The sequence below is a fragment of the Felis catus genome, chromosome X (assembly GCF_018350175.1).
Source record: "Felis catus isolate Fca126 chromosome X, F.catus_Fca126_mat1.0, whole genome shotgun sequence".
Lineage (NCBI taxonomy): Eukaryota > Metazoa > Chordata > Mammalia > Carnivora > Felidae > Felis > Felis catus.
The window spans coordinates 11,275,814-11,303,303 of record NC_058386.1 but is presented as its reverse complement, the minus strand read 5'-3'; the positions used below and the strand labels follow the sequence as shown (position 1 = coordinate 11,303,303).

Genomic DNA, 27,490 nt, shown 5'->3' with positions numbered 1-27,490 from the left:
AAAAAATCTCATAAGAACTGGAAAGGCTATAGAAGAAGGGTGAAGGATGGCAGGAATACAGAGAAAATGCGACAAGATGGTGACACATTTGGGGAAGCATTCCAATGGGAATGGTCCACACCAGAGTAAAGGGACTTCAGAGCTGTTCCTAGCAACTGTAGGGATGGATAAATAAATGTATCCTTCCCTTAACAGCTTCTTACTTTAGCTCTGTGTTAGGTACACACAGGACCCATACTCCTATCTTCTTTCTTTTCCAAGATTCCTGAATCAACATATCATACTTTCTTATAATTTTGGCAATTATTTTTATTACCACTTGGCACCTTCCACTTTTCTAACACCTTGTCACACCTATGCTGTGTATGCTTTAATAATGGATTTTGTGATAATGATAATGTCAGCATTTTCCTATTTCATTCATGGAGCTGTCGTGGCATTCCTGACCTTGGCCGTATTGCTACAGGAATGAGAATGAGTCCTTCTAAGTCAGAGAGGAAAGGGAAGCACAAAAAACAAAATGACAGTCCTGGTATGATTCAAATTGGAGGAAAAATGATTGTCAAACCCAGCACCTGGTCAACTCTCTTGCGTAATATTCTTTTCCTTACCCCAATTACATTGTGGTAATTACTGTTAGATGGGGTCAATTGGAGCCTTTTCTTCTTGAAGTGACCCCATAATGTCTAATAATCTGAGTTAATCCCTGGGTATTTCACAAGCCTTTTAATTTTCTCTATTCAATCCTCATCTGTTGCTTGGCCATTTAAAAGAATGCAAAGAGCAGAAACCAAGTGGGTTGGTTTTCTATCGTGTAACATATGACCATAACTTTAGTGGCTTAAAACAACACCCATTTTGGGGCACCTCGGTGGCTCAGTTGGTTAAGCAACCAACTTCGGCTCAGATCATGATTTCAAGGTTCATGAGTTCTAGTCCTGCGTTGGGCTCTGTGCTGACAGCTCAGAACCTGGAGCCTGCTTCAGATTCTGTGTCTCCCTCTCTCTCTCTGCCCCTTCCCTACTCATACTCTGTTCTCTCTCTCTCTCTCTCTCTCTCTCTCTCTCAAGAATAAATTTAAAAAAATTTTTTTAAAAATCTAATAAAACACCCATTTATTAGCTCATTTCTACAGGTTCAAAGTCTGGCTCAGAATAGTTGTGTTCTGTGCATAGGATCTCACAAAGCTCAAGTCAAGATTTCAGCCAGGTGTGTTCTCATCTGGAGCCTGGAATCCTCTTTCAAGCTCATTTTTATTAGAAGCAGAATTCAGTTCCTTGTAGTTATAGGCTTAAATACCTATTTCCTTGATCACTGTCAGCCAGAGACCTCTCTCAGCTCCTTAAGGCTACTTACACTCTTGTGGCCTCCTCTGTCTTCAAGCTCGAGTGAAATCTCCCTTGTGCTCCAAATCTCTCTAACTTCCCCTTCTGCAACCAGTCAGAGAAATCTTTCTGCTTTTAAGGACTCATGTGATTAGATCTGTTGCACCCAGATCATCTCCCTACGTTAAGGTCAATTATGCCATACAACATAACACAAACACAGCAGTGATATCTCATCACATTCAAAGATTCTGGGGGAAAAGGGCATTTTTAGCATTCTGCCTACCACACCAGGTCAATAAACATTTTTTTGTAGTTTAAAGTGTATTTATTTTGAGAGAAAGCTTGATGCGGGGAAGGGGAGGCAGAGAAAGAAGGAGAGAGAGAACCCCAAGCAGGCTCTGCACTGTCAGCACAGAGCCTGATGTGGGGCTTGAATTCATGAACCTTAAGATCTGAACCTGAGCTGAAATCAAGAGCCAGATACCTAGCCTACAGAGCCACCCAGGCACCCCACAATAAACAGATTAAAAGGATCCAGGATTGCCTTTCCTCTGAGCCAAGTAATTCTCAAGAATCATTTTCTTAAAATCCATGAAATAGTTTAAAAACAACAAGCAAAATGAAAATAGCTGCTTGTTGGACATATTAATAGCAAGAAAGCCATGTAGCTGTAACTTGACGAATTGTGCAAAAAAAAAAAAAATGACCAAGTGCAAATCATTGAACATGCTTACATGAGCATGTTTGGGAAGCTAGCATCCTGATGGCATCAGATAAGCAAGGGTGTGATTCCTTTCTGAATGTAATGATTCAGTGGAAGAAGGATAGTCAGCACTGTCCTCTGTCCTCCATTGCATCAAATGACTAGAGGAGCTGGGTGACTGAATGATCATACCTGGTTGTGCCTTGGAAGGTCTCTTCCCTGAAAAATTGTTTCTGACATGACGCTGGCACATGTAAAAGGATAGAGGTGAAGACTTATTTTTTCCAGTATTAGGAAGAACAGAATCTCATTAGTAGAAGAACTGCCAAGCACCTAGCCTAGGCAGATGGACTTAATGAGAGGAAAAGCCCATGCCCCCCTTTAAGTTACTGATGGAAGAGTCAGTGCTCTTACTTAGGCAGTTTCTCCCCTGCCACATTTGACTTGTGCTTTCTGGCCACTTGGATGTCCTTGAATATATAACCTTTATATGAGTGCATTATAGATTTTACAAAATGATTCTTATGAAACCCAAGTTCCCATTTTAATTAAAGTGTTCCTCTGTCTTGGGCTGCCTAGAAGGGGAGCTGCTATTTTTTTTCCCTACATCTTTTAGTTCCTGTTCAGAACTGGACTGAACAATTTACAAGTCATGAATACGTATAATTGGGCCTGGGCCCTCCTAACTCAGGCCCCGGTGGAGCTATTAGGCATACGCTAGGTCCTCAAAACCAAATGGATCAGAAAGAACATTTTCAACAGGCTTACGTGATCATTTCAAACAGCCAGTTCTGAAGATTCACACCCAATCCCCCAGTTTGTTGTTTGAGTGGTCCGGATCCACGTGTGAATGCTTCCCCAACGTACTGGGTAATGTTCTAATCTTCTCTTGATTGGACAGACACGATGAGGGCCTAATCTGGCACCCTAAGTAATGTTATCAATAAACATTACTTCTTGAGGGATTGCTCTATGCTACACATCACTCTAAGAGTTTTATGTAGGTTAATCCCAGTGCTCTCCACAGGACTATGAGGCAGGCAAGTCCTGTCATGATCCCCATTACACAGATCAGGTATCAGAGGCATGTACATATCACCAACATCATGTGGCTTGAACCCACATATGTTGGCCTCAGAGTCTATGCTTTGAACCACTAAACTGTGGGATGGTATCTCACTTCTGGTCATATATGCAGGATAGGAATCCTATCATATAGAATTTTGCACTTGAAAAAAAATTATTTTGAAATCAACTGTTTTGGAAAGCATGACAGAGAACTTCTAAACAGGCAAAAATTATTGCCCCTGAAAAACCTCATTAGATTTATTTACTGAAATTATGTAGAACTCAACATACAGTATTCAGATAATAGAGTTCAAATAAAAAATTGCGCTTGGGTAATAACATAATGGGCAAAAACTTGGAACAAACACTCCACAAAAGAAGAGAACTAAATGGCCACTACTAAATTTAGGAAAAGATGTTCATCATCATTGCTCATTAGGGGCATGCAAGTTAAAACTGTAATGAGCTACCTCTAAATACCACCTGAATGGCCAAAATGAAACAGACTGACATTGTTGACACAGATATGGAGCCACTGGAACCCTCATACATTGGTAGGGAAGTGTACGTTTTTCATCCCCTTGGGAAAACTGCCAATATATACTGGAGCCAAGCATATTCATACCCTGGGGCCCAGCAATTCCTCTCATAGATAGATTCTCAAATGAGTGTATAGGTTCATCCAAAGTTATGTGTCCCATGTTCACAGCAGGTTTAACACATAGTAGACTAAAACCTAGAAGCAATACCCATCAACAGGAGAATGCTCAACAAAAAGGCACGAATTATAGCTATACAAACAACATGGATACATCCCACAGACATCCAGTTCTGTGGAAGAAGCTAGTCATAAGATACATATTATAAAATTCCATTTATCTGAAATACAAGAAGAGGCAAAACTAGTCAACAGTTTAATACATCAGAACAATGGTTTTCTCTGGGGGTAGGTGTTGACTGTGATGGAGAAATAAACTTTCTGGGGGTACTGAAGGTGCCTGGGTGACTCAGTTGGTTAAGCATCCAACTTTGGCTCAGGTCACAATCTCACAGCATGAGTTCGAGCCTCGCATTGGGCTTTGCACTGGTGGTGTGGAGCCTGCTTGGGATTCTCTGTCTCCCCCTCTCTCTCAGCCCCTCCTGTGTGCGCGCTCGCTCTCTCTCTGTCTCTCTCTCAAATAAATAAACTTTCTGGGAGTACTAGAAACATTCTATATCTTGATCTGAGATATATATACCATACACGTAAAAATTTGGGGGGATACACCCTTAACGTTAGGGCATTTTGTGCATTTTAATGTGTGTATATTTTTCCTCTAAGGAAAAGATTTGTGCCTGGGAAAGTTTTATTGAACAGAACATTTTGGCTTTTTTCCCTTTCTTTTTCACTTGCATGATATTCCTTTCCTTATGGTGCAAACAATATACTTGTTGATTATTTTTTTTCAATGAGGATTTTATCATATAATTGTAGGCACCTTCCAAGCAAAAATAATAAAAAGAGCAAATATAGCAAACAAACAAATGGGGAGCTATTTAAATATATTAAACTCTCAAGTTTAGTTGGATTTCAGTTCTTTTTGTGGGGTTTTCAGGCATTTTTTAGGAATTTAGAATCTTACAAAGGCAACATAGGTCCGAATTGCTAATGATGGGCAGCATTTGACGAGTAGAAAACAGAGGCACAGGGCCCAGAATGGAAGAGCTGGCTTTAACGACTGTCCCTCGGGTTCCCATACTGACACTGGAATAGAAAAGCATTGTCATTGAATAGAGAAAACCATAAATAATTCCAACACAGGAGGGAATTTCTTCTAAGAGTGTTAAATCGCCTCATTTAACTAATGAAATGTTGAGGATTTCCTTCCTTCTGATGTGGGATTTTCTCCAATGGAAAATTCCTAATCTTCTTTTAGTTATTCATTCCATAAATGTATATCGAGCACCTACTTCATACCAAACTCTGTGCTGTGCTGGGTACACAATGGGTCTCTGCCTTCATGAGGTGTATGTTATATTTCTGCATGTCTGCAGTGCCCTATTTCTCAGCCCTGGGGGTGTGATTCCCATTTAGAGTCACCTGGGAAACAAAGTTTGGGTGACTTCCTAAGAAAGACAGGCAGGAGTTTGAAGGAGAAGAGAAGAGAACTACCTTTTATGGAATATACAATGCAAGAATTTACTTGTGGAATGTGTCATGTAAGACCCCACAGCAGCCTTAAGAGGTAGCTAATTATAAAAGCTGGTTTGACCAAGGGCACTTACAGCTGATAAGGGATTCAAGTCCAAGGAATATGAATCCTGGATGTTTTATCCTGCAGGGAGCTGTCTCACTTCCACCTTCCCTAGGATCCTTGGCAAACTTTCCTTTTCATAGTCCTCAGAACATCAAAGAAAGCACATATTAAGTAGCTTTGGTATGCTTTTACCTACATGCTCAAAATTCCAATTCAATAACCCCTTTCCATTTGAGACACAAAGTGCCAGAGTTCAAGGTCATTGGATTAGTAGTTAGGAGACATGTAACTGAGACCCTGCCCTTTCTCTAGTAAAATCTTCTCTAGCTGCCCCTATCTTATCCATAAAAGGCAATAATAGTATTTACCCTGCTTATGTCCAAGACTTGTTTTGGTGATTAACAAAATAACAGAAGAGGGATTTGAAAACTAAATATTATGTAAAAACACGATATTATTATTATTAGAGGTTATTCTCCAAAACTAGCAAAGATATTGTGTATTTTTTTTCTCTCACTGTGTTCAAGTTTTTAAATTTATTCTCTTGTATGGTTTTTATTTTTGAGGCTCTTATTTTCAGAGCTACATAGAAATTGACATTCATGTTCTTCAATATATGTACCATTATGTATGTATCCTTTATATGAAGCCCATGGGAACATTTAAGCCCTGTAATTCAGAGTATTTCAGATTTTATTAACGTGATACTGTAACATGTACAATTGATTACATATTACTTACTCCTGGGGCTTGGGGAAGGCCCTGTAATCAAACACATTAATATTTCTTTGGCAAACGGTATGAATATTCACACTAAATGGGATATGTAGAACGTATAATTAGCCTCCCGTCAGTTCAGGACAGGTTTGCTGCCAAATGAGCTATGGAAAATCTTTTGGTTTTCAGAGCTTTGGGGATTTCAGAAGTATAGATAAGGGATTTTGGACTTGTATGTTTTCAGAAGTGCTAAGTATTTATGTTTTATATTAAGTCTGATCTTTCCCCCTCAATCTTAGGAGCTTTATTAGACCTCACTTTACTGGACAGGAGCTACCTTGTCCTCTCCACCCTGAGAAAAACTCTCTTCCTCCTCCCCCTCCTGCTCCTCCTCTTCCCCCCTCCAGAAGAGGGTCTCTGGGCAGCCATGTTCACACATATCACTGTTCCCTTGATGGCGACTGATTTGTCCAGGGCGAACAAGGCAACCTAAGTAGGCTAATCGGAGTCCTTTCCTCGACCCTGCCTATGACAGTTGATGGAAATAGAGGTGAACTCCTGTCCCAGAGCAGACAATCCTTTCCTCTGGGAATTTGGCATTGGGCCAGAAAGAGAACAGTTCCTCTTCAGACACGTGGCATGCAACATGAACATTCTGGCACTGTCCATAGCCAGGCTTGCTCCCTTGTGTGGATAAGAGACAAGAGTGAGAGAGAATAGAATGAACTAGGTCTCTTATTTAGACAGAGAGAAAGAGGATTCCCCTAGTTCTTTCCCTCTCTCCAGTCCAGTTTGGATGCCCAGGGACACATCAATTCTTAGATTCTATAAGGCATTTCAGTTGCTTTAAAATAGGTAATACTTTTTAAAGTAAATTTTAAGAAGTTTAGATTCATAGAAAGTTGCAAAGATAGCACAGGGAATTTCCATATAACCTATACCAGGTTTTCCTAATGTTAACATTTTTCTTTGGTCTGGTATTTTTGTTGTTGTTGTTCAAGGATCCCATCCAGGATACCATATTACATTTAGTTTCTGTCTCTCCATAGGCTTCTTTTGGATGTTGACAGTTTCTCAGATTTCTCTTGCTTTTGGTGACCTTGACAGTTGTGAGAAGTATTCTTTAGGTATTTTGTAGAATGCCCCTCAATTCAAACTGTCTGTTGTTTTTCTCATGATTAGGCCAGCGTTACGTATTTCGGGGAGGAAGACTACAGAGGTAAATTTCCCTTCTTATCACATCATATCAAGGTTACATGCTGTCTACCTGACCTATCACTGTTGATGTTAATTTTGATCATCTGGCTTAGGTAGTGTTTGTCTGGTTTCTGTACTGTAAAGTTATTTTATTTCTCCTTTCTGTACTGTCCTCTTGGGAATAATGTCACTGTACACACCCTACAGTTAAGGAGTGGGGAATTAATGGGACGCCTGCGTGGCTCAGTTAGGCATCCGACTTCACAGCTCATGGCATGATCTCGTGGTTTGTGGGTTAGAGCCCCATGTCAGGCTCTGTGCTGACAGAGCACAGCCTGCTTGGGATTCTCTCTCTCTGCCCCTTCCCAACTCATGCTTTTTCTCTCCAAGTAAATAAACTTTTTAAAAAAAAAATAAGAAATCAATAAATAAAAGTGGGGGGATTATGCTCTATCTCCTTGACAGCAGAATATTTCCATAAATTATTTGGAATCCTTCTGCATGGGAGATTTATCTACTATCCCACAACTATTTCTGTTCATTTATTTATGTCAGTGTGGACTCATGGATATTTATTGTATAATATGGGTTATAATCTAGTACTATTTCATTTCATTTAAATTGTTTCAGCTTTGGCCACTGGGAACTCAATCATTTGGCTCCTATATCCTTTTGACATATCCCTATCGTGTGTGTGTGTGTGTGTGTGTGTGTGTGTGTGTCCCCATGTCCATCTGCCCAATTTCAGTATAGCCAGGGAATACCAGGAGCAGTGATTCTACCTGGGCACAAGGGGGAGTATCTCTTTGCTCTCAGTACCAACTGCAATACATTTGAACCCTATGATTTGGGGCTGGGAGACATATACTCAGAACTCCTCCTTAGGAGTTGTTTCTAATAGCGATAACATGAGACACACATCTCACATGACCTAATTAATTTCACATAAAGAACAGATTAACACTTCTCTGGAGGCCTTCAAAGACCGTGACAGAAATTGTCTTGCGTTCTCATATTTTGATGTGTACATTATATCCTTATTACACAGTCGTTTTCTTCCGAATAGTGACACAGATTTCGGCCCTCCTATTTCTCTTCTTTGCTTATTTGGTGATATTTACTAGCAAAAGAAGGTTCCCCCTCAGAAGCTACCACCTAAATAGTCTCAGACACACAGGTGTTACGTAAACAGATCCTGCTGACGGATAGTGTCACCATTTGCTCCTAGGAAATCTTCATTAAATGGACCGGGGCCTCTTCTCTCAACCCCATGTGTGTAGTCAGATTCCATTTTTGCTCTCTTTCTTCATTTTCTCCATGGACATGATAAAGCCGATTTATAATTCTGCAGTTATTTACTCACATCGCAATTCAGAAGGTTCATTTCAATGCTAACTGCTTGGTGTTTTTCTTTAAAGAACTGCTCGAAAAGTACATCTTTGTGAAACACTGTGCATTTTACCAAATAACTGCTACGGAGACGCCGTAGCAATTGCAGGAGGATTTGAGAATCTTTATCAGCTTTCCTGTCTTCTCAGGTTAAACTTGCCGTAGGCAATTTTGTCTGCTGATGCATAATTAATGGGACACATAAGATTTATACTCATTTCCTAAGCTTTATTATTCATTTTAATACTACACTGACTTGATTTTAACCCATTTAAATTATTTATTCCAAATTTCACAGAAAAATGTATTCAAACATAAAGATTAATTCACTTAATTAACCTTTTGATTAAAAAATAAAACCCCAGTACTTATCTATATGGATTTTCCCCCTTGAAATAGAATGTGGTGAATTGCAACCTGCAAGCTGTATTTCAAGTGGCTGCTAATTACAGTCACATGTCCGTGGTGGAGGAATGAAGGGAATTAACCTATGCACACCTGCATGGTCTCTTAACCCAAACTCGTGTTGAAAAATAAAGGTGCCACTGTTGTAACGGGCGAACATTTCTACTCCCTGGGAGTCAGCTCGTCTTTAAAATGGTTCTGCGGGGCCTCAGCGTCTAGTTAGTAAACCCAAATGGTGTGAGCTGAAGTAGATGTTTTCATTTATTAATCCCACAAATTTCTTTGCCCTGCTGCTGGGTCTCATCTCTGGCTCGAAACAGTGGAGATTCAAAGAGGAGCGATGTATAATCATTGCCCTAAAGGTGAAGATTGTCTCGCAGAGGAATAAAGAGAAGTGCAAACATAACCATACTATAAGGCAGAATGAGATAAAGGCCCAAGGACAGGAGCTTAGCCGGTCCGGAAGAGGAAGCTATTTCTGTCGGGGGCGGGGGGGGGGCTACCCCAAAGGCCTTACATTTCCTTCTTTCTCTACCTCACTCCTGAGTACGATCAACATTCTAGCTAAATAGGACTTCTTTTGCCCCCCAAATCTTCAGGGTTTACTCATCTCTAGTACTTATTTCAGGTCTCCTGTCATTTCTGCTTATGATGATTCTGTCTAATCTTAATACATCAGCTCAAATATTGCTGTCTCCATGAAATCCCTCACTGTTTTTATAAACCTGATAGTAAGATATGAGTCTCCCTTCTTTGACATCCCATAGCACTTGGTTTTGGTCATCTTTGATATATGTGTGTGTGTGTGTATATATATATATATATATATAGTTCTGTGTACTTCTCTGCCTCTTCCTGTTAGGTCAGGGGTTTTATTGGAACATAGCTACACATTTGTTTACATATGGTCTGTGACTGTCCCTTTGCAGACAATATTTGCTGACTCTTGTACTAGATCATAAATTCCTCAAGGGCAGGGACTATCTTACCGTCTCTTTGACCTACTTAATGCCTAACATAGCAGGTGTACCTTGAATATTTAGTGAATTGCATTAAACCTAAATGAAGTAAATAAGTGACTGCTTCCATGGGGGCAAACGGGAACCATTAAGAGAAACTGACTCGTGGAGAGGAGTTGCCGAATGGGAGGTACGGTCCCTTCTTCCCAAAGAAGTCCAGAGTGTGTTACAAAAAAAGTTAAGGATAATCAGTCCACTATAAGCCTAAATATGTTGGAATATATCACTTTGAAGCACATCTTTTGATGAAACATTTTGTAGAGCAAAACCAATTTTCCCATTAGGATATTAATATTCATGCCCATACATACCAATGATTAATTTCTTTACAAAACATTTGTTCTCGGTCTTAGAGTTCATAGACCGTGTGTTTAATAAATGCAGTCTTCATTGATTAGAACAACTGTACTCTTAGCATTACAAGCTACTGCCGCTTCTGGTAATTATTTCAATTGCCTAAATGGTCGCATTCAGTTTATTTACATCCCATGTCAGATTTTAAAACTAAACCAAGGACTCAAAACCATAGCACTGACTTCCACTTAATGTCAAGAGGGAATAACAGGAACCAGATTCACCTTCCGTCCTGAATCACTAAAAAATCTGCACAAAACATGGGGAAAAAATGGATTTCCAGGCACTTAGACATTAAGCAAAAAAGGACAAGGGTCCCTGGAAGATAGAGGAGAAATGCAGTCAGTCCCGCTATTGCTCCAGTTTAGTTTTGAGAGAGTTTTCAGGTCATGATGCCAAGAGACATGGAGCTGAAGGGCACAGAGGCATGGAGGGCATGAAGACATAGTGTCCACAGAGCCTAGAGTTCACGGGAGAGAATGCCAGCATGGAGACAATTACTGAGAGAGACAGAGGGGGAGATTCTAGAGGTCTGAAGAAGGTTCCTCTGGAGCAGTCAGCAAAGTACTAATAAGTGCCTACCTGTGAGGAAAGTAACTGAGGCCAGAGAAAGGACAGCCGGAAAGGACTAGAGGAAAGAGTATTTGGAGTTCGCAACAGGGCTGAGTTCCCACAACCAAGTTAGAAAACCTGATCATCCACAGGCCTATTGCAGTATCATCAGCCAATCATATACTCAATATTTGGCACTCCAGTGCAACGCAAGCTCTCTGAAGGCTGAGTGCCTGTATGTTTTAGTCACTTCCATATGCCCAGTGCCAAGCATAGTGGCTGGCTCTAGAAGAAGTTCTGTATAATAGTTCACTAAATCGAAGATGCCAGTAATTGTAAGATGTGCCCTGATTTTACATACCACTAAGAAAGAAAAACCTCTCTGATTAAACTCTGATTTGCCTTCACTTTTAAGTGGCAACTCAAACTCAGAGCTGTGAAAACAGGAAAAAGTGTGTCTTAGAATATAGGATATACTATGAATATTTAAAAAAAAAAAAAAGGAATGACTAAAGACTAGTCCTATAACGTATTTCCATATTTGCAGACCATACTTTCTCTAGAGTCCCACAAAAAGAGAAACCCGTGCATATGGTTTGGAACCAACAAATTTATGGGTAAAGGGAAATGGTCTTCTATATGAGCCAATTACAAAAATGTTCATTCCTTTTTTTTTAATAATCTTTTAGTTAAGGTTACATAGCGCAAGAAACATTATTAGGTATCAATTTGTATAATGTCTTGGATCTTCAGATTTTCTCCAGTGACCGGAAGCTGTTAATTTCCCTTTCCATAAGAAAGGATTGTTTGGCAAATGGGCAGGAAACAGCAGTGGAAAGCAAGAGGAAGGATGAGCCTGTTGCAGGGGCAAGTCAAAGCTGGATGAAAAATTCACTACGATCACTCAACACTGTGCACCTTATGTTAAGAATACGGAAGGAGGGGCGCCTGGGTGGCGCAGTCGGTTAAGCGTCCGACTTCAGCCAGGTCACGATCTCGCGGTCCGTGAGTTCGAGCCCCGCGTCGGGCTCTGGGCTGATGGCTCGGAGCCTGGAGCCTGTTTCCGACTCTGTGTCTCCCTCTCTCTCTGCCCCTCCCCCGTTCATGCTGTCTCTCTCTGTCCCCCCAAAAAAATAAATAAAAATGTTGAAAACAAAATTAAAAAAAAAAAAAGAATATGGAAGGAATCTCTAGGTTACCGAATCCTTTGAGACTCATCAATCGACCATCAAGCACATGAACCACACAGTCGTAAAGGACATCCATTCTAAAGGCTGAAGGGATATTAGTGACTATAAAATGAGGAAAGTGGCATAGTAAGAAAGGAATATTTAGGATCCAATTAAGTTTGAATTCTGCCTTTGGCACTTATTACTTGTATAACCTTGAGTTTTTATGTATTTATCTAGAAAATGGGACCCATAATATGTAGCTTATAGGATTGTGAAGAGGTTTAAATAATAAATGAAGGAAAAGCACTCAATCACAAGTTTGGGACCCAGAGTCAAAAAATATCAGCTTTTGTTATTTTTATTCTGAAAAAGAAAGAGGAAGTTGCCTAACGTGTATGAATATTCTCTATTGTTTATTCGTTATTGGTGCAATCTGGGTTTTTAAAAATTTTGTTACAAAATTCTTTAAAACTACCAGGACCAAAAAGAAAATTAAAAACAAGAAAAAGGAATGGCTCTGTGCCAAAATGTTCTCCAAAGCTCATTTGGAGAACCTGTATTTCTTTGCTTTACCAAACCACCTTTATTCATCTTTTTATCAACAAAGTGTGCCATTTATATTGGAAACAAAAAAGTACCAGGATCACGACTGTACAGTTCAGTGAATCACCATGAAATGCACATGCCCATGTAACCACCCTGGTCAAGAAGTAGAACATTGCTTGACCCCTGGAGCTCAATCCTCGTGGTCCCTCCCCGTCTCTAATTCCTCTCTACCTCCCAAATCCAACCATAACTCTAGTTCAAACACCATAGATTTGTTTTGCCTGTGAATTTTTTGTGGGTATGTTTGTTAACTTGTTTTTTCAACCTTAGACTTGAGATATCCATCTCTGTTTTTCTGTGTGACTGCAGTTCTTACATTTCTGTATCTGTCATTTCATTGCATGAATAGGCCACCATCAACTTAACCATTTTATTGTTGATGATCATCCGATCTGCTTTTGCTCAACTTTTTAGTCAACATTAAATGATAGATAATGGCTCATACCTGGTTGGGCTTTTAACGTAATCACTCATGTGAGCTGATGAAAATGATGGTTAAAATGGCTACAGCCGATAGAAGCTATAAACAGCAACTGAGTTCAGTTGGAAAGTCTGCTGAGGAGGAACGTGTAATGGAAGTCTCAGGAACCATTATAAGTTCTTCATAATATGAAGAGGGCAATCAGACAAGCATTGTCTCTTCATCAGAATGATGAACAGAGATGCCAACTGCATATAATATACAGTGAATACAATATGCATAGCCAAATAGAGGGATTTCAGAGGCTGGAAAATAACTTATCTCCCACTCAAAAGCTTCCACCTGTAATTAGCATAGTACGGACAGCGTGATGGAACTTAAAATTCTTAGTTCTTCCTGTAGGAGGATTTGAATTGACCTGAGGTTTGAATCTTGTTTCTTTACTTGCTAGAAAAATGACTGTGGACAAATTGCTCAACCACATCACGTTTCAGTTTCCCTACCTGTTAAGTGATGATGCAAAGTAGCACTTGCATCATCTGTTTGCAGTGAGAACGTACGTAGAGGGTTTAGCCCGGCAGCAGGCGTAAAGAAGGAACTCAAGAATGAGGCCAGATGCTGTGGCATAGTGATTCGTCATACCACCTCAGGGTCAGACTGCCTAGGTTCAAGGTCTAGCTCTGTGTGAACTTGAGCCAGCTATTTACCTCCTCTGTGCCTTAGTACCATCATCTCCAAAATGAGGATGATAATAGTAGCTGATCCAGAGTGTTGTTGTGACGGTTAAGTGAATATATATTCTGGTACATGATCAACACTGAAAACATTTCCCCAGACACTAAAATTCGGAGCCACAGCCTCAGCCCTGGCTACACATTAAAAAAAATTTTTTTTTGATCCTGATGCCTCGTTCCTACTGACAGATAGTTTGGTTTAATGTGTCTGTGGTGAAGTCTGGGAGAGCTTGAAAATCTCCTCAGCTGATTCTAAAGTGCAGCACAGTCTGAGATCCCCTACTTTAGTGATTTTTTCTTCTCAGGCCAGTTAAGCTCCAGCAGTCATTCACACTGTGATCCCCGAACACCAGGAATTGTTGAACACAGTCTTCTTACAGTACTTCAACTATAACTACTGAGGGGTTCTTTGTAAGTCACCTGAGTTGTGCAGAGTTGAACAATACTAGGGGTTTACAAGAACTTAGGGCAAGTACACATGGGCCCTGGTCACTAAGCCACTAGCCCAAAATGCAGTGATTGCTATAAAGCACAAAGTTCCATAGAGGCAAGGAAAACAGGCCATTAACATTTTATGGAGACCCATGAGGGCTTCGTGTAAGAAGTGGCATCCACTTCAAGCAGATCTTAAAAAATGAGAAGTGAATTCACCTTCATAGTCCTCAGTTTTCATATCCCTAATAGGACTGCTGAGGCCCTTTCTTCTAACAACACTAACGTTTAAGATTTTAGAAGATCAATTCATGTGTAGTTTGGAAAATATTTTGATATTCTGACTTCATTAAGGCACAGTCGTTTTTGGAAAGCAACTGCAGTTGCCCTTTTTTGGGGGGCAGGGATGGAACATGATTTGCTTTAGGCATATGCAGTTTGCTTCAGATTGGAGCTCATGGCCTCTCAAGTCCTCGATGCAGTCCACAGCAGTCCTTAGGTTTCAATGCGCAAATAGTCTTTGATGACATTAAAATCAGAGAAAAACACAAATCCACTTGGTTTTCATTAGATAAGGAAAGGGGAGTATTTCCTGCTGACTGGGCTCCTATGGCAGAAGAACGGAGCCCTAGATGCCTCCACGAGAATTCAGAGAATATGCTTGCATCCGAACAAACTGAAGGAGCAAGAAGGGGAGATGGACACTCTCGTCGGCATGCCGAGAAACTTCCAAATTAGTTGTGACAGTGCTGAGGAAGCAAAACTTAGATAAAAATCGCCTGTCTGGGTGCTCTCTCGTCATCTAAACCATTGCTGTTTTATTATTATTTCTTTGGTTAGATTTCTCTATAAGAAATAGCTATCAAAGAAAAAGGAACATAATGCTATTTGGTACAATCAGAGAAGTGAAACTTTATAATAATGTAATTATGTGACAGTAACATAATGTAGGCAGCCAGGATTCTCTGTGGTAATGAACAGCCAGCCAATTAAGGAAAGATGGGCCCCTGGCCGTGTGGGCTCCTTTTATTTGTTCTATATCCTAGAGAAAGTTTTGATGGATCTTTCACAACGACTAGACTTTAGAGAGGTATATATTTGTTCATTCATTCAATCAACAAACATTTATTGAGCATATACTATAGGCTAGGTGCTGTTTTAGGGAGCAAGCCAGATAAAGATCTTTGCCTTCAGGGAGTTCATAGCCCAGCGAAGGGAAACAGGCAATGTACAATAAGTTTAATTCATAATCGAGTTTGATATAGGTAAGAGTGTTGCTATAAGGTAATAAAGTATGGTGAGAAAACAAAAAACAAACTGAAGAGTTGGGTCAAGGTATTGATGAGGGCATGGGTGAGATGATAAAGGCCAGAACAGGCTTTATTGAGAAGGCAGGATTTGAATAAAGACTTGGAAAAGGTGGAAAAGCCTATCAGGTAAATATCTGGGGTCAGAGCATTCCAAGCCCAGAGAAGAGTCATTGCAAAGGTCCAAAGATGACAGCATGTCCCTGGCATGTTCAAGAAGCTGCAGGAGGCCAGTGTACCTAGATCAGTGAGCAAGGAAGTGGTGGTCAGCTGGCTGTCATCTTGGTAATTGAGATAACCAGGCCATGTGTCTCTCGTCATTCAATAGGGTAGCCCGGCTTTGTTCCCTTGGTAGTATTTATAGGATCCCAGGATTAGCAAGAGAAAGCTAGCTACAATATGCAAGCATTTTTAAAGTCTCTGCTTGTGTCACATTTGCCATTGTCCCATAAGCCAAGGCAAGTCACATAGTCAAGTTGACAGCTAATGTGGGAAGGGGCTACTACCCAAAGCATATGGATAGAGAGAGGAGAATAATTACAGCCATTTTTGTAAAAACTGTACCCCATTGCTTTACTTTACTGGGTTGTAATCTATTTTATGGATACATCAGTCCTCTTAAAAGTTCTCTTTCTTTTTGTAGTACATATGCCATAATAGTTCATTTTTTACCTCACTGTGTGGCATTTCTAAGAACCAAAGACATTTAGGCTGTATGACCCAGATAGTTACCCATTTTAGTGAAATGGAAAGAGAGAGTTCAAAATAATCCTGTCTTTAACTTTTTGAGAAATCTCAAAAAAGTTAAAAATAGAACTACCCTATGATCCAGTAATCATGCTACTGGGTATTTACCCAAAAAATACAAAAACAGTAATTCAAAGGGATACATTTACCCCTGTGTTTATTGCAGCATTATTTACAATAGCCAAGATATGGAAGAAGCCCAGGTGTCCATCGGTAGATGAATGGATAAAGAGGTTGTGGTATATATACACAATGGAATATTATTCAGCCATAAAAAGAAGGAAATCTTGCCATTTGAGAGAACATGGATAGAGCTAGACAGTATAATGCTAAGCAAAATAAGTCAGTCAGAGAAGACAAATACCATATGATTTCACCCATGTGGAATTTAATATACAAAACAAGTGAGCAAAGGAAAGAACGAGACAAAGCAAGAAACAGACTCTTAACTATAGAGAACAACCTGATGGGTCCCAGAGGGGAGGTGGGTTGGGGGCTGGGTGAAGTAGGTGATTGGGTATTAAGGAGTGCACCTGTGATGAACAATGGTTGAATCACTATAGTGCACACTTGAAACTAATGTAAGACTGTATGTTAACTATGCTGGAATTAAAATAAAAAAACTATAATCCTGAACCTCAAGATGCTATCCCAAAAAGATTTATGAGTCTCACCAGGACTTGAGCAGAAGCACAGCCTGGGTAGCTTCTCCCACCATCAGCTTCCCCATAAAGGCTGCCAACAACATTCTGGAACTAGAGTGCCAGTGGTGCTGCAGCTCTGTCCCAAGAGAATTCACATACGTCATCTCTCTGCATATTTTTATCACACACTCACTACATCAACAACTCTTCAGTTTGCTGTGGCTTGGGGAATATCAACAGGGAAAGTTTATAAAGTCTCCCATACATGCAGACATCTGGCTAAAGCAAGCAGGCCTGCAGATCAATTTGCCAAAGCTTGGCTTTCTTACTTTTCAACCTTTTATCCAAAAAGTAAATAAAATCCAGATTTTACAAGACAAAATTATTCCCACCGTCTTCCAGAAATACCAATCTGACCTAGCAAATTCATTCCAATGAGCTGTGGATGTACTCGATTCAAGGAGCAATCATCTTTGATTTTTAGAGTTAAAACAGACATTCAGATAAATTCTTATTTCAAAACTTCTGTAGGTATCAGCCTTACTGCTTTCATAGTTTCTCTTACTGAAGCCTCTAGCTAGAAACATTCTCATGGGAAATAAAGCAAGACCAAACATAGTAAGCCTCTTTTGTTTTAAATTCCAAGCTGTCCCGGGTTTGGCAGCTGCTTGAAATGGTCCAGCTGGTCTTAGTTGACCAGATGGCCAAAAAGTAAGGGGGAAATTTGCTTATATAGGAAATAGGGCATCTCAGTTAATGATGGCCAAAGATAATACCTCTGGATCCCTGCTTTAAAGGAGATGGTTATCGATCTGTCAGAGTCACCTGCACACTGCATCATCCCAACTGTCCCCTACCAATGCTAGCTCTCCCCTCTACAGTCTCTGGGCTGCAGCTACAAATGGGGACTCAAGACACACTTAGGAGTGGCAGCAAATCATTGAGAAATAATCGAAAACACAGAGTAAAGGAAAATAATTGTTTAACCCTGTTTGGCCACGCTCGAAGCCTGCCTGATGTCCCACAGGCTTCTATTCACTTTACCCTGATATTTTCCCGTGGGCTGGAAAGACAACAATACACCCAGCCTTTAGTCTACCATTAGGGGTTTTATGCTCCAAATAGAACATTAGCAGCAGAACAGCTTCTTGGAGGTTGGCAGAGATGTATATTTTAAAAAAACAACAATTTTACAGCTTCAAATGGGAAGGCACCTATGAAACAGATATCATGCTGGTATTTCATTTTCCTGTATTTAGGGAAGAGATTGAACTTTTGAAAACCAAATCAAACCAAACAAAACCAGACCAAACAAAACAAAAACCACAAAAAGCTTTGGTTGGCAGGAAAGCAGGAAATTAACTTGGAATCAATAAACACAAGTTTCTTACTTGAAATGTGTTTAAAATTTGTGAAACATGTTGGAAACCTGCCCAGAGCGTCTTCTAGAAAAGCTTATGTTATGAGTGTAGCCCAAATATTATGAGTAGGAAGTCCTCATTGCCTGGAATAACCTTTACCACCTCCTACTTTACCTATTTAATATGCTACATAGATTCAGCTCAGGCTCCCTCCTTCAGGCCATTTTCCCAACACTACTCCTTCTTTCCCTCCTTCTCTGGCTCTCCTCCTCCAACCCTTCCCTCCCCCTCTACTTCTCCCTCCTTCATTTAATAGGTTTGGCATCCCCCTGGATGTCCTTATATTCCACATCGTTTAATAGTCACCATTTCAAGTTTCTGTATCTGGCATACTAGATGACAACCCCCTGGGGCAGGGCCTATGTTTTATTTATCTTTGATTTACCTAGCTCCTAGCACAATGGGTGGCACATTGAAAACATTCAATAAATGTCAGTTGAATAAATGAATGGACGATGAATCACCAATTAAATAACGCCTGGAATACCACTTGACCATAAGTCTTTTTAATAACGTTTATTCATTCACTAACCCACTCTTTACTGAGCACCTACTACTACTTTACTGAGCGAGACGTTGTGCTAAGTGTTAGGTATGTTAACGAGGACAACATCAATGAAGTCCTTGCCCTCATAGGTATAAAGCTCTAAAATTAAGTATGTTTATATATAAGTGTGACAGTATAGGAATGAGATATTGTCGCAGAATTTCGACTAAATCCTTATTCTGAAGGGAGACTACACATGTGCATGAAGGATACAGGACTTGCTAGAACAAAGCAAATGCTATCTAGAGACCATTGCACCCAACATCCTGGATTATTACAGAAGACTAGACATTTGAAAAGAATTAATTGAAGTATTGGAATTCATGGGTATTGACAGGGCTGTGGCATTTTCTCTATTCTCCTAAAAATGGGGAGAATGTGGTTCACCCCCACCCCTGCAAGGGAAGGGACAGGCATCTCCTGCACGTGTCTTTTATCTGCTGAGCTGATGAAATTCCAACAGGTTGCTCCTGGATCAGAGAGTAAAAGTGTCAGTAGGAGAACCTGTCATGTGTCCTCAGTAGTTTGGGGTTTGTATGCAAACAGGAGCATCACTACTTGTTTCTTACCTGGATAAATTCTGAAGGCATTGGGCTAGCTGGAATCCCCAAAATGGTGGGGTGGAAGTGGAATGGTCAATAGTTAAGTTACATTTCCACTATTTAGCAACGCAACAAACACACGTTCTTGGTGGGCCAAATACATGGCGTGGAAGATAGGTGTGAACCATCTTGAAAACATGTCAACCAGGAAGGCTATCTTTGTGAGTAAGGAAACCCTGAGAGTAAGGTGTTTTATGGGATAAGCTGCTAGGAGGTGATAGATAAGAGGAGATTATGACACCAGTCAGAAATTGCATTATTCATCTAGGAATGCTGTAGTGTGCAAGTGCCCCTGGAATTACCAAGGAACTCAAGTTCACCTGACAAGAAAGCCAGCATTTGGAGGCTTGCCACTAGAGAAGGCAAGAGTTAGAACCAAATATGTCAATCATGTATAACTTTCTTCCATCCATTCTTTCCCTCAGCCCTCAACAGTGGAGAAGCAAGCAACATTCCCACCTCGCTGCACATCTTCAAGCCAAAGGTGAGGCCTGGGCTGGGGACAAGGGAGGGAAAGAGCATTGAATTGGTTGTGAGACTGAAGTTTTATTCAAACTAGCTGATTGTTTAAAAATCGGATAATGGACTGTGCTCAAGTATTTATCACCAATACTTCAGCTGTCTATTAAATTGTAAAACACATGTTTGTTCATTCTGGGTCTAATGGCATGGCATGTAATTCCCGAGAATCTATGGGATCTTTCTGAAGTCCTCCAGGGACAGGGAAAACAGAACCAACTGAGGATGTTTAATGGCAGTGATTGTAGAAAAACAAAGCCATTGCTTATTCAGACCCTCTAGAGCTTAACCCATTTAATAAATTGCCTACCTATGAAAAACACATCCATGGGTGTATACACACACACACACACACACACACACACACACACACACACACACATAACAAACTTTGGCTCATCTCATTGGCAGCATGATTATAACCAAATAATGGGCCATCCAAAGAACATAGTATCTTCTACTCATAAGGCCCTTTATGAGTCTTCGAATATATCCTCCCATCCCATGGAACAGTCTTTTCTATTATATTATGGACTGGGAGCAATAACAATGAGCAGAATGATTTGAGTGCCTACCATGTACAAAAACTGGGCTAAACAATTTCTATAAATAATGCCTCATCTCATCCTAGTTCAGTTTTTGAAAGGGGTAGATAAGGTTATTCTCACTTTAGAAATGAGGAAACAGGCTTAGACAGGTCGAGTGAAATGAAGGCTTTAAGATTTAGATCCAGGAGGCCTGCCTGTATTTCAAAATATGTATTTGTGGATATATTCTTCCCAAAGTCTACTTGAGAACTTCTGGAAAGGAAGACATAGTCATTCCTCTATAGTGTATGTCATATTTTAGGAGATTGTTCCATATATTAGGACTCTAATATTTTCTGTAAACAAAAAATTTACTCATAGGTTCTGTTTTTAGTCTGTCTTCTGCATGGTTTTATATGGGGGAACATGGCTGTTCAGTAATTTCTTTATCTACTCAGTGAGGATTTATCGTTCATCTATTGTAAGTCACACACTGTTCTAGGTGCTGAAGTTAACATGATGAACAAGACAAAGTTTTTGCCTGAATAGAAGATATTGGGCATCTTCCTACAGATTGTACCTCCTTTGCTCTAATAATGTTCAATTTCTTCTTCTTTTTTCCATTGCAAAATAAAATTTAAAAATGTATGCACATGTCTTCAAGAACATAGACACAAGCCTTCATAAACAAATATATTTATCATGATCACACTTAGAAAAGCCAGCAATAAAATCCTCAATATCCAAGATAGTAAAATAAGTATGATGAATATGCCAGATAGACTATTAAGTCATGGCAAATTAAGTTCATGATAGATTTTTAATGCTATGGAAATAGCGGATGATATATAACTGTCTTAAAAGTTTGATCCAGTTTTCGGTGTGTGCATGAGTGTGGGTTTGTCTACAAATGTCTGTAGAAAACAGGCTAAAGGGAAATATGCCAAAGTCTTAACAACAGTTATTTACTGGATGATATTTTCTATGTTTTTTTATAATAAGCATGTCTTTTAAAGTGCAAGGTTTATGCCTAGTGTGTAAAGGGCATTGCTTTAGGCAGTGTACAGTCAGCAGTCAACATAGCGGGACATCTGCTTGGGGACTGCAGTGTTTATAAATCAAAATGAGTGTGTGTGTGTGTGTGTGTGTGTGTGTGTGTGTGTGTGTGTGTGTGTATAAATAAGTATATGGTCAATTCTTTATTTTCCAGAACTCACTTTTTATCCCATTTTCCTTTCTCACTGTCTGTCATCTATATGAGTCACATCTCGCCACAGTCAGTTGCGATCCAACCATGTTTAATAATAGCCTAAGAAAAATACACGTAGGAAGATGAACCTGCTTATGGCAAAGGGAGAATCGCTACAAGTTCAGAGCCGTGTAGAAAATGATTTTGGATTATACCATCTTCTGGTTTAGCTGAGTTCCTAATTGCCTCTACATACAAAGATCACTAATCAGTGACCATTTGCTTAGCAATAGTTTTGACCATTGATGTAGAATCATAATAGCTAATAAGAATGAGTAACAAATTTATAAAAACTCATGCTCCCATTCTGGAAATAAAGGACTAGTTCTTTTTCACAGCAGTGATAATTTGGAGGCAATAAATGTCTTACATTTTGACATTATCTGCTTACAATTTGTCACCAGTACTTTAGCTATCTATTAAATTCTAAACTATATGTTGTGTGCATCCTGGGGTTCAGTGGCGTGGTATGCAGTGATGGCTATAACTAACAACTAACAAGGAATAAGCAAATGAACCTGTTTGGGATGGGGCACGCAGTGGATTAGAATTTTTGTTAGGTAAAATTGATTTGCAATTACATAGCTGCAAAAGAAGCTGTTAGTGTTTCTGATATCTGTATTTCAATAAAAATACAACACAAGTATTTTGTACTATTTGTCATTCTAGACAATTAAACAGTACTAGGGATAGATCTATCCCTCTCTCCATTAGCATGCAAATCCTATATTTGTCTTTGGAGGCATAGAACTTGGAAAGTTGCTATGACCGTTTCCCCGGTATTCAGTCCATCTCCGTTACAGCCCCACCTCTTGCACATGCTATCTTGTCTTCCAACGCAGGAGATAATGCGGAACATGATCTAACATATCTCATGTCAAATGCAGCGCAGCTGAACTTAAGCTCAAGTCAGCAAAGACAGGCGATTATATCTCAATTATTTTCTGGAACTAGGTTTTGGAGAGACGGCTCAACCAGTATAAGACAGTGTACAGTGAATACTAAATTGAACTCACACTCCTAGAAAATTGAAGACCGCGGCTCAATGTAGTCAGTGAAAAGGAAACCCACATAGGCACACTTCTGGGGTGCTGGGACGTTTCACAAACAGGATATTTATCCTCACTTGCTTAAGGAATATTTACAAATATAGAGGGCCTGCCCTTATATAAAAATAAGTTATACAGCCATTATGGATTGTTACATAGACATTTTGTGGCACTTCAGGTAACAATCCATAATGGCTGTATAGATTCACGTATCTGATCTGCTGCACTCTAATATTTACATTTATTTCTCATATATACTCATTAGTATGGCGTTTCTATGTAAATTTCCAGGAGCTTCATTCAAACGTTTATTACTGTACATGACTTCACTGAGCATATGAATCACCATAGCCTCACCAGTAAATACTGGACAATACAGCGTAAGTTGCCTCAGTCTTACTGATTCCTGCAAGCTTCATGGCTCATGAACAGCATGAGGTCACAATCACTCAAGGGCTTCTTAGACATAATTCCTGAGCCATGTTTCTGCCTCCACTCATTCCTCTTCTCTGTCAACCCTTATTCCCCATCTCCCCTAACTGATCTGAATAGGAATTTCCCCTAGGTCCTCAGAGCTCTAATTCTCTCAAACTCAGCTCTCCGTTCTCTTATTGTGTTACACCTCCCATAATACCACAGGATGGCAAACATTTCTGTCCTCACAAAATCTGCCAGCCCACAAGACCTTTGACACCTGCCCTCCCACCCCTGGTCACTTGTCAAGTGAGATTCCTTACCTTTGGCAGAGATGCCCTGGAACCTGAACTCTGGGTGGTCATCGTCAAGACGGTGGTGATGCCCAGTGCAACCCTAGCAGGGGCTGCATCCATGTTTATCCAAAAGGAGACCCAGGACAAAATGACTATCAACAGACTGGGGATGTACATCTGGATCAAATAATACCCCATCTGGCGTTCCAGGTGAAATTTAACCTCGATGCAGGTAAACTTTCCTGGAAGCAGGAAATAATTATTTAAAATCCAATTCGAATTTATCTTTCCCATTCCAGCCTCCCACTGTTGCTTTCTTTTTAAGAGTATTACAGGTAGATTTAGAAGATTGCATAAAATGCCCACCATGCATAACCAATTCAACTCTTTTTCAAATCAACCAGTAATGAAGTAACAGTGGGGAGAATGAGTGATCTAAAGAGTCATTGGACCCAGACCATGTGGCATATTTAACTTTCTAACTCTGTGCTTGTTGTAGCTTGATTATTTAGAGTTTCAGAATTTACAAGACTTTCAGAAACTGACCAGAAGAAATACTCACATTTTGTGAAGTTATAATATATAATATATAACCTGCAGTATATATGCATGGCATAAAATATATAGCATATAACCTACAGTATATATGTATGGCATAAAATGTATAGCATATAATATGTAACAGTTGAAAATGGTAAAGTTCACATGGAGCTCTCAAAGTATTTGGATAACTGTGTATCTGTCTTTGTGCTAGCCATAGTAAGAGAAAAATGTACATTTGTATATGCCGTGCATATAATCTACTCATTGTAACAGTTTTCTAGCTTTCTGGGTAATTGCTTGAGGACATTTAGAATATTCCTACAATCTGTTTACAGTGGTATATTACTTATAAAAAAGGGTGCATACAAAGGTTTTAAAACTTTGGACATACTATTAAGAGACAGAAGCTCCTGCCCCTTGCCACTTTTCTTCTTCTTTAATTGGTTTGGAGTCAGAACCTTGGAAGGTAATTTGGCTTAGTCCACACAAATTACAGGAGATAGGGTTGGATTCCTCTTGGTCAGGAAAAACACTTTGGAATCAGATTTTGGTCACTTCATTAGAAGCACCATTGACTACAGGAATAAGTGTTCACGAACATTCTATTCAGCAAGAGACCTGGGGCCGTCACTGAACAAACCATCCTGTCTAGCTTGTCTCTCCATGATCAGCCTGTGTAGAACCAAAGACTGGGACATCCATAGGAAAAGCCATCAGCTTTACTGGGCAGGCATGATCTCCCATTCTCCCCTGGCCCTGTGTGTCTATCAACACTACTGACAGTGCATGACCTTAGAGCCAGCTGAATTCCTGCCAGCTGATTTTCATCCAAATTCCTATTCCTGTCCAGGACTGGAGAGCACAGCAACCATATTCCTGAGTTTACAGAGACCTAGGTGGTTATTCCTCTCCCACTAAGTCAAAGAGTACAAACTGACCTGAGGATCCAATGTCAAGAGTGGATGCCAGGGATGGGCCAGAATTTATGCTTTTCCTGCACTATGCACAAGGTCTTGTACACATTTCCTCAGATTCATTTGACAGCAAATGGTCAGTAAGAGAACAGCAAAAGATTCCCAAATCTGTTTCCTTCTGTCTCCATTTTGGAGGAATTACCTATTTTGCCCACTGACTTATTCCAGAGGGTATAAGCATCTATCTCTAGAGGCGGTTTTGAGCCAAGCCCAGGTCTGTGCCTTGTACCTCCACTTTCTTGCTAAAGAGCTAGCAATGAAGGTGATATGATGGATCTTCCACGCTACAGATGGAGTCCGCTTGGGTTTAGCAGCTGAAAGGAAACTTACCAGTGTTGTAGTGCTTTGTGCAGTAGCCAAGTTCCTTCTCTTCTTTCAAAATAAACTGAGGCAGGGTCAGTCCTTCAGCAACTTGAACTGGACCATCGCTTAACCACTCAAATATCAGGTCATTCATCGTGTACCCAACTGGAGTAAACAAATCATAGTGAAAAACTGAATGCATCTTTCAAGAAAGCTCGAAAGTAAAAAACAAGCAAGGAAGCCATCTAAAGCAGACACATGCTCAGTCAATTCAAGAGCATTTAAAAAAAATAAATGTTTATTCATTTTTGAGAGAGAGAGCACATGAGCAGGGGAGGGGCAGAAAGAGAGATGGGGACAGAGGATCTGAAGCAGGCTCTGTGCGGACAGCATCGAGCCCAATGTGGGGCTTGAAATCATGAACTGTGAGATCATTACCTGAGCCACAGTTGGACATTCAACTGACTGAGCCACCCAGGCACCCCAAGAGCATTTTTAATAAAAGAGCTATAATCATCATGACAACTACATGTCATTGGACCCAAAGATATTGAAGACAGCACTCTTTCTGAATGATTTTTTTCTGTGTAATGGGAGGATGGAATCTATGAAGTCCATTTTCTTCTACCCTCTTTATTTACTAAATCTTTCTGAAGAACAAACAAGTAAATAAACATAAAAATCCTTTGAAGATTGTCTTTACTTGAAAGAGCTGACAACCCAGTAAGACAATCCAATTCTTGGCACCAGGCTTAGTATTTTAAATGAAAAGCATTCTTCTTCTTCTTCTTTTTTTTTTTTTTTTTTTTTTCAGATGAGAATGAATTCATCACAGGGCTGCCTAAAACACTCCCATTGCAAGTGTGGCCCCTCTTCTAGGGTATATTAGCTTTATTTTCAGAAAGCGTATCTTAAAGTCTTTATGTTCAATCTTATGTTATTTTACCAAGTGGGGAATGCTGTGGAATAACGCAAATCAAGAATATCCATGTGTGCTAGTATCTTGCTAAATGGGCCCACTCATCACAATGATTCATAGGAAGTAAAACAGATTCTCCAATATGTAAGGTCCTATTGTTATGTGACTTTTGAACCAGCCACAGTAAGATTGTTATCAGTTTATTAAACCAAAGTTAGCTCTTAGTTTCTAAGCTCCTGCTAACTAGGTCACTATCTGTTAACTGCTCCTGGACCTTTTCACACCTCAGAAATGAAGGCTGCTATACCTTCAGGTATCATTTCTCTCCCTTCCCACTTTGTTTGTGATATTTGAATTCTAAAATGAGAGTGAGTAGCACAAGAGATATTATGTGAGGTCTTGGCTGGCCAATAGCTTCAGCATATTTATTAAGTTTATAGATTCTTATTCTTGTTGACTGCAAGATAGTGACTCACCAAAGCCACCCAGAAATCAATGGCAAAGTTAACTGGAATCTACTTTCCTCTTTCTTTGGACCACCTTTTCTATTCAAAGCCAAAAAGGAAAGCATGGACGTCAAGGAATTACAAAGAGAACCCTGTGCAAGCATAGATGTTCCATTAAGAGAATGGCCAACCCTGTCTCTTGCACTGCTACCCTGTAAGAGTGCTTCTTGGGTGTCTCCAACAACTGCAAGAAGCTTATAGCCCTGTATCCTTGTAGCCCCACATCTTTATCTGGCAAGCTTCTTACTGGCCACCACAATAATTATTGTTGTCAGCCATCCTGAAGTCCCACACTGGGACAGAAAGAGGAGTCAAAGGGAGGGGGAAGGAGGGAGGAAGTAATATGAGGGTAAAAAAGTGAGGAACAATTCCCACCCTATACATTCAAAGTCAGAGGTAAACACACCGCTGCTTCTTTGATTTCGTTACTTCCAAGGCCTGCAGGAACCAAACATATTTACTAATTGGAGCTTTTTAAATCTTGGAGGAGCCTCAGATGACAGCTATGGAGCTATGGTTGCTGTTTTACAGAGAAAATAAGTGTTGGGGTGAGGCAGGGGAGACTTTGGACCAGTAGAGAAGACACAAG

The 27,490-nt window shown here is 40.0% G+C and overlaps 1 protein-coding gene across 3 annotated transcripts in view; it reads right to left on the bottom strand.

The window, feature by feature from the left end:
• The window catches only part of GLRA2 (glycine receptor alpha 2), a 172,390-nt gene that overhangs the window by 73,642 nt on the left and 71,258 nt on the right, over positions 1–27,490 (bottom strand). For all 3 annotated transcript variants that reach the window (XM_004000283.5, XM_004000282.5, XM_019823567.3), the window contains exons 6-7: positions 25,504–25,641; positions 23,684–23,898 (exon numbers count right to left, since the gene is read on the bottom strand). In XM_004000283.5, coding sequence (XP_004000332.1) covers positions 23,684–23,898; positions 25,504–25,641 — 353 coding nt within the window. The remainder of the gene's footprint in view (positions 1–23,683; positions 23,899–25,503; positions 25,642–27,490) is intronic.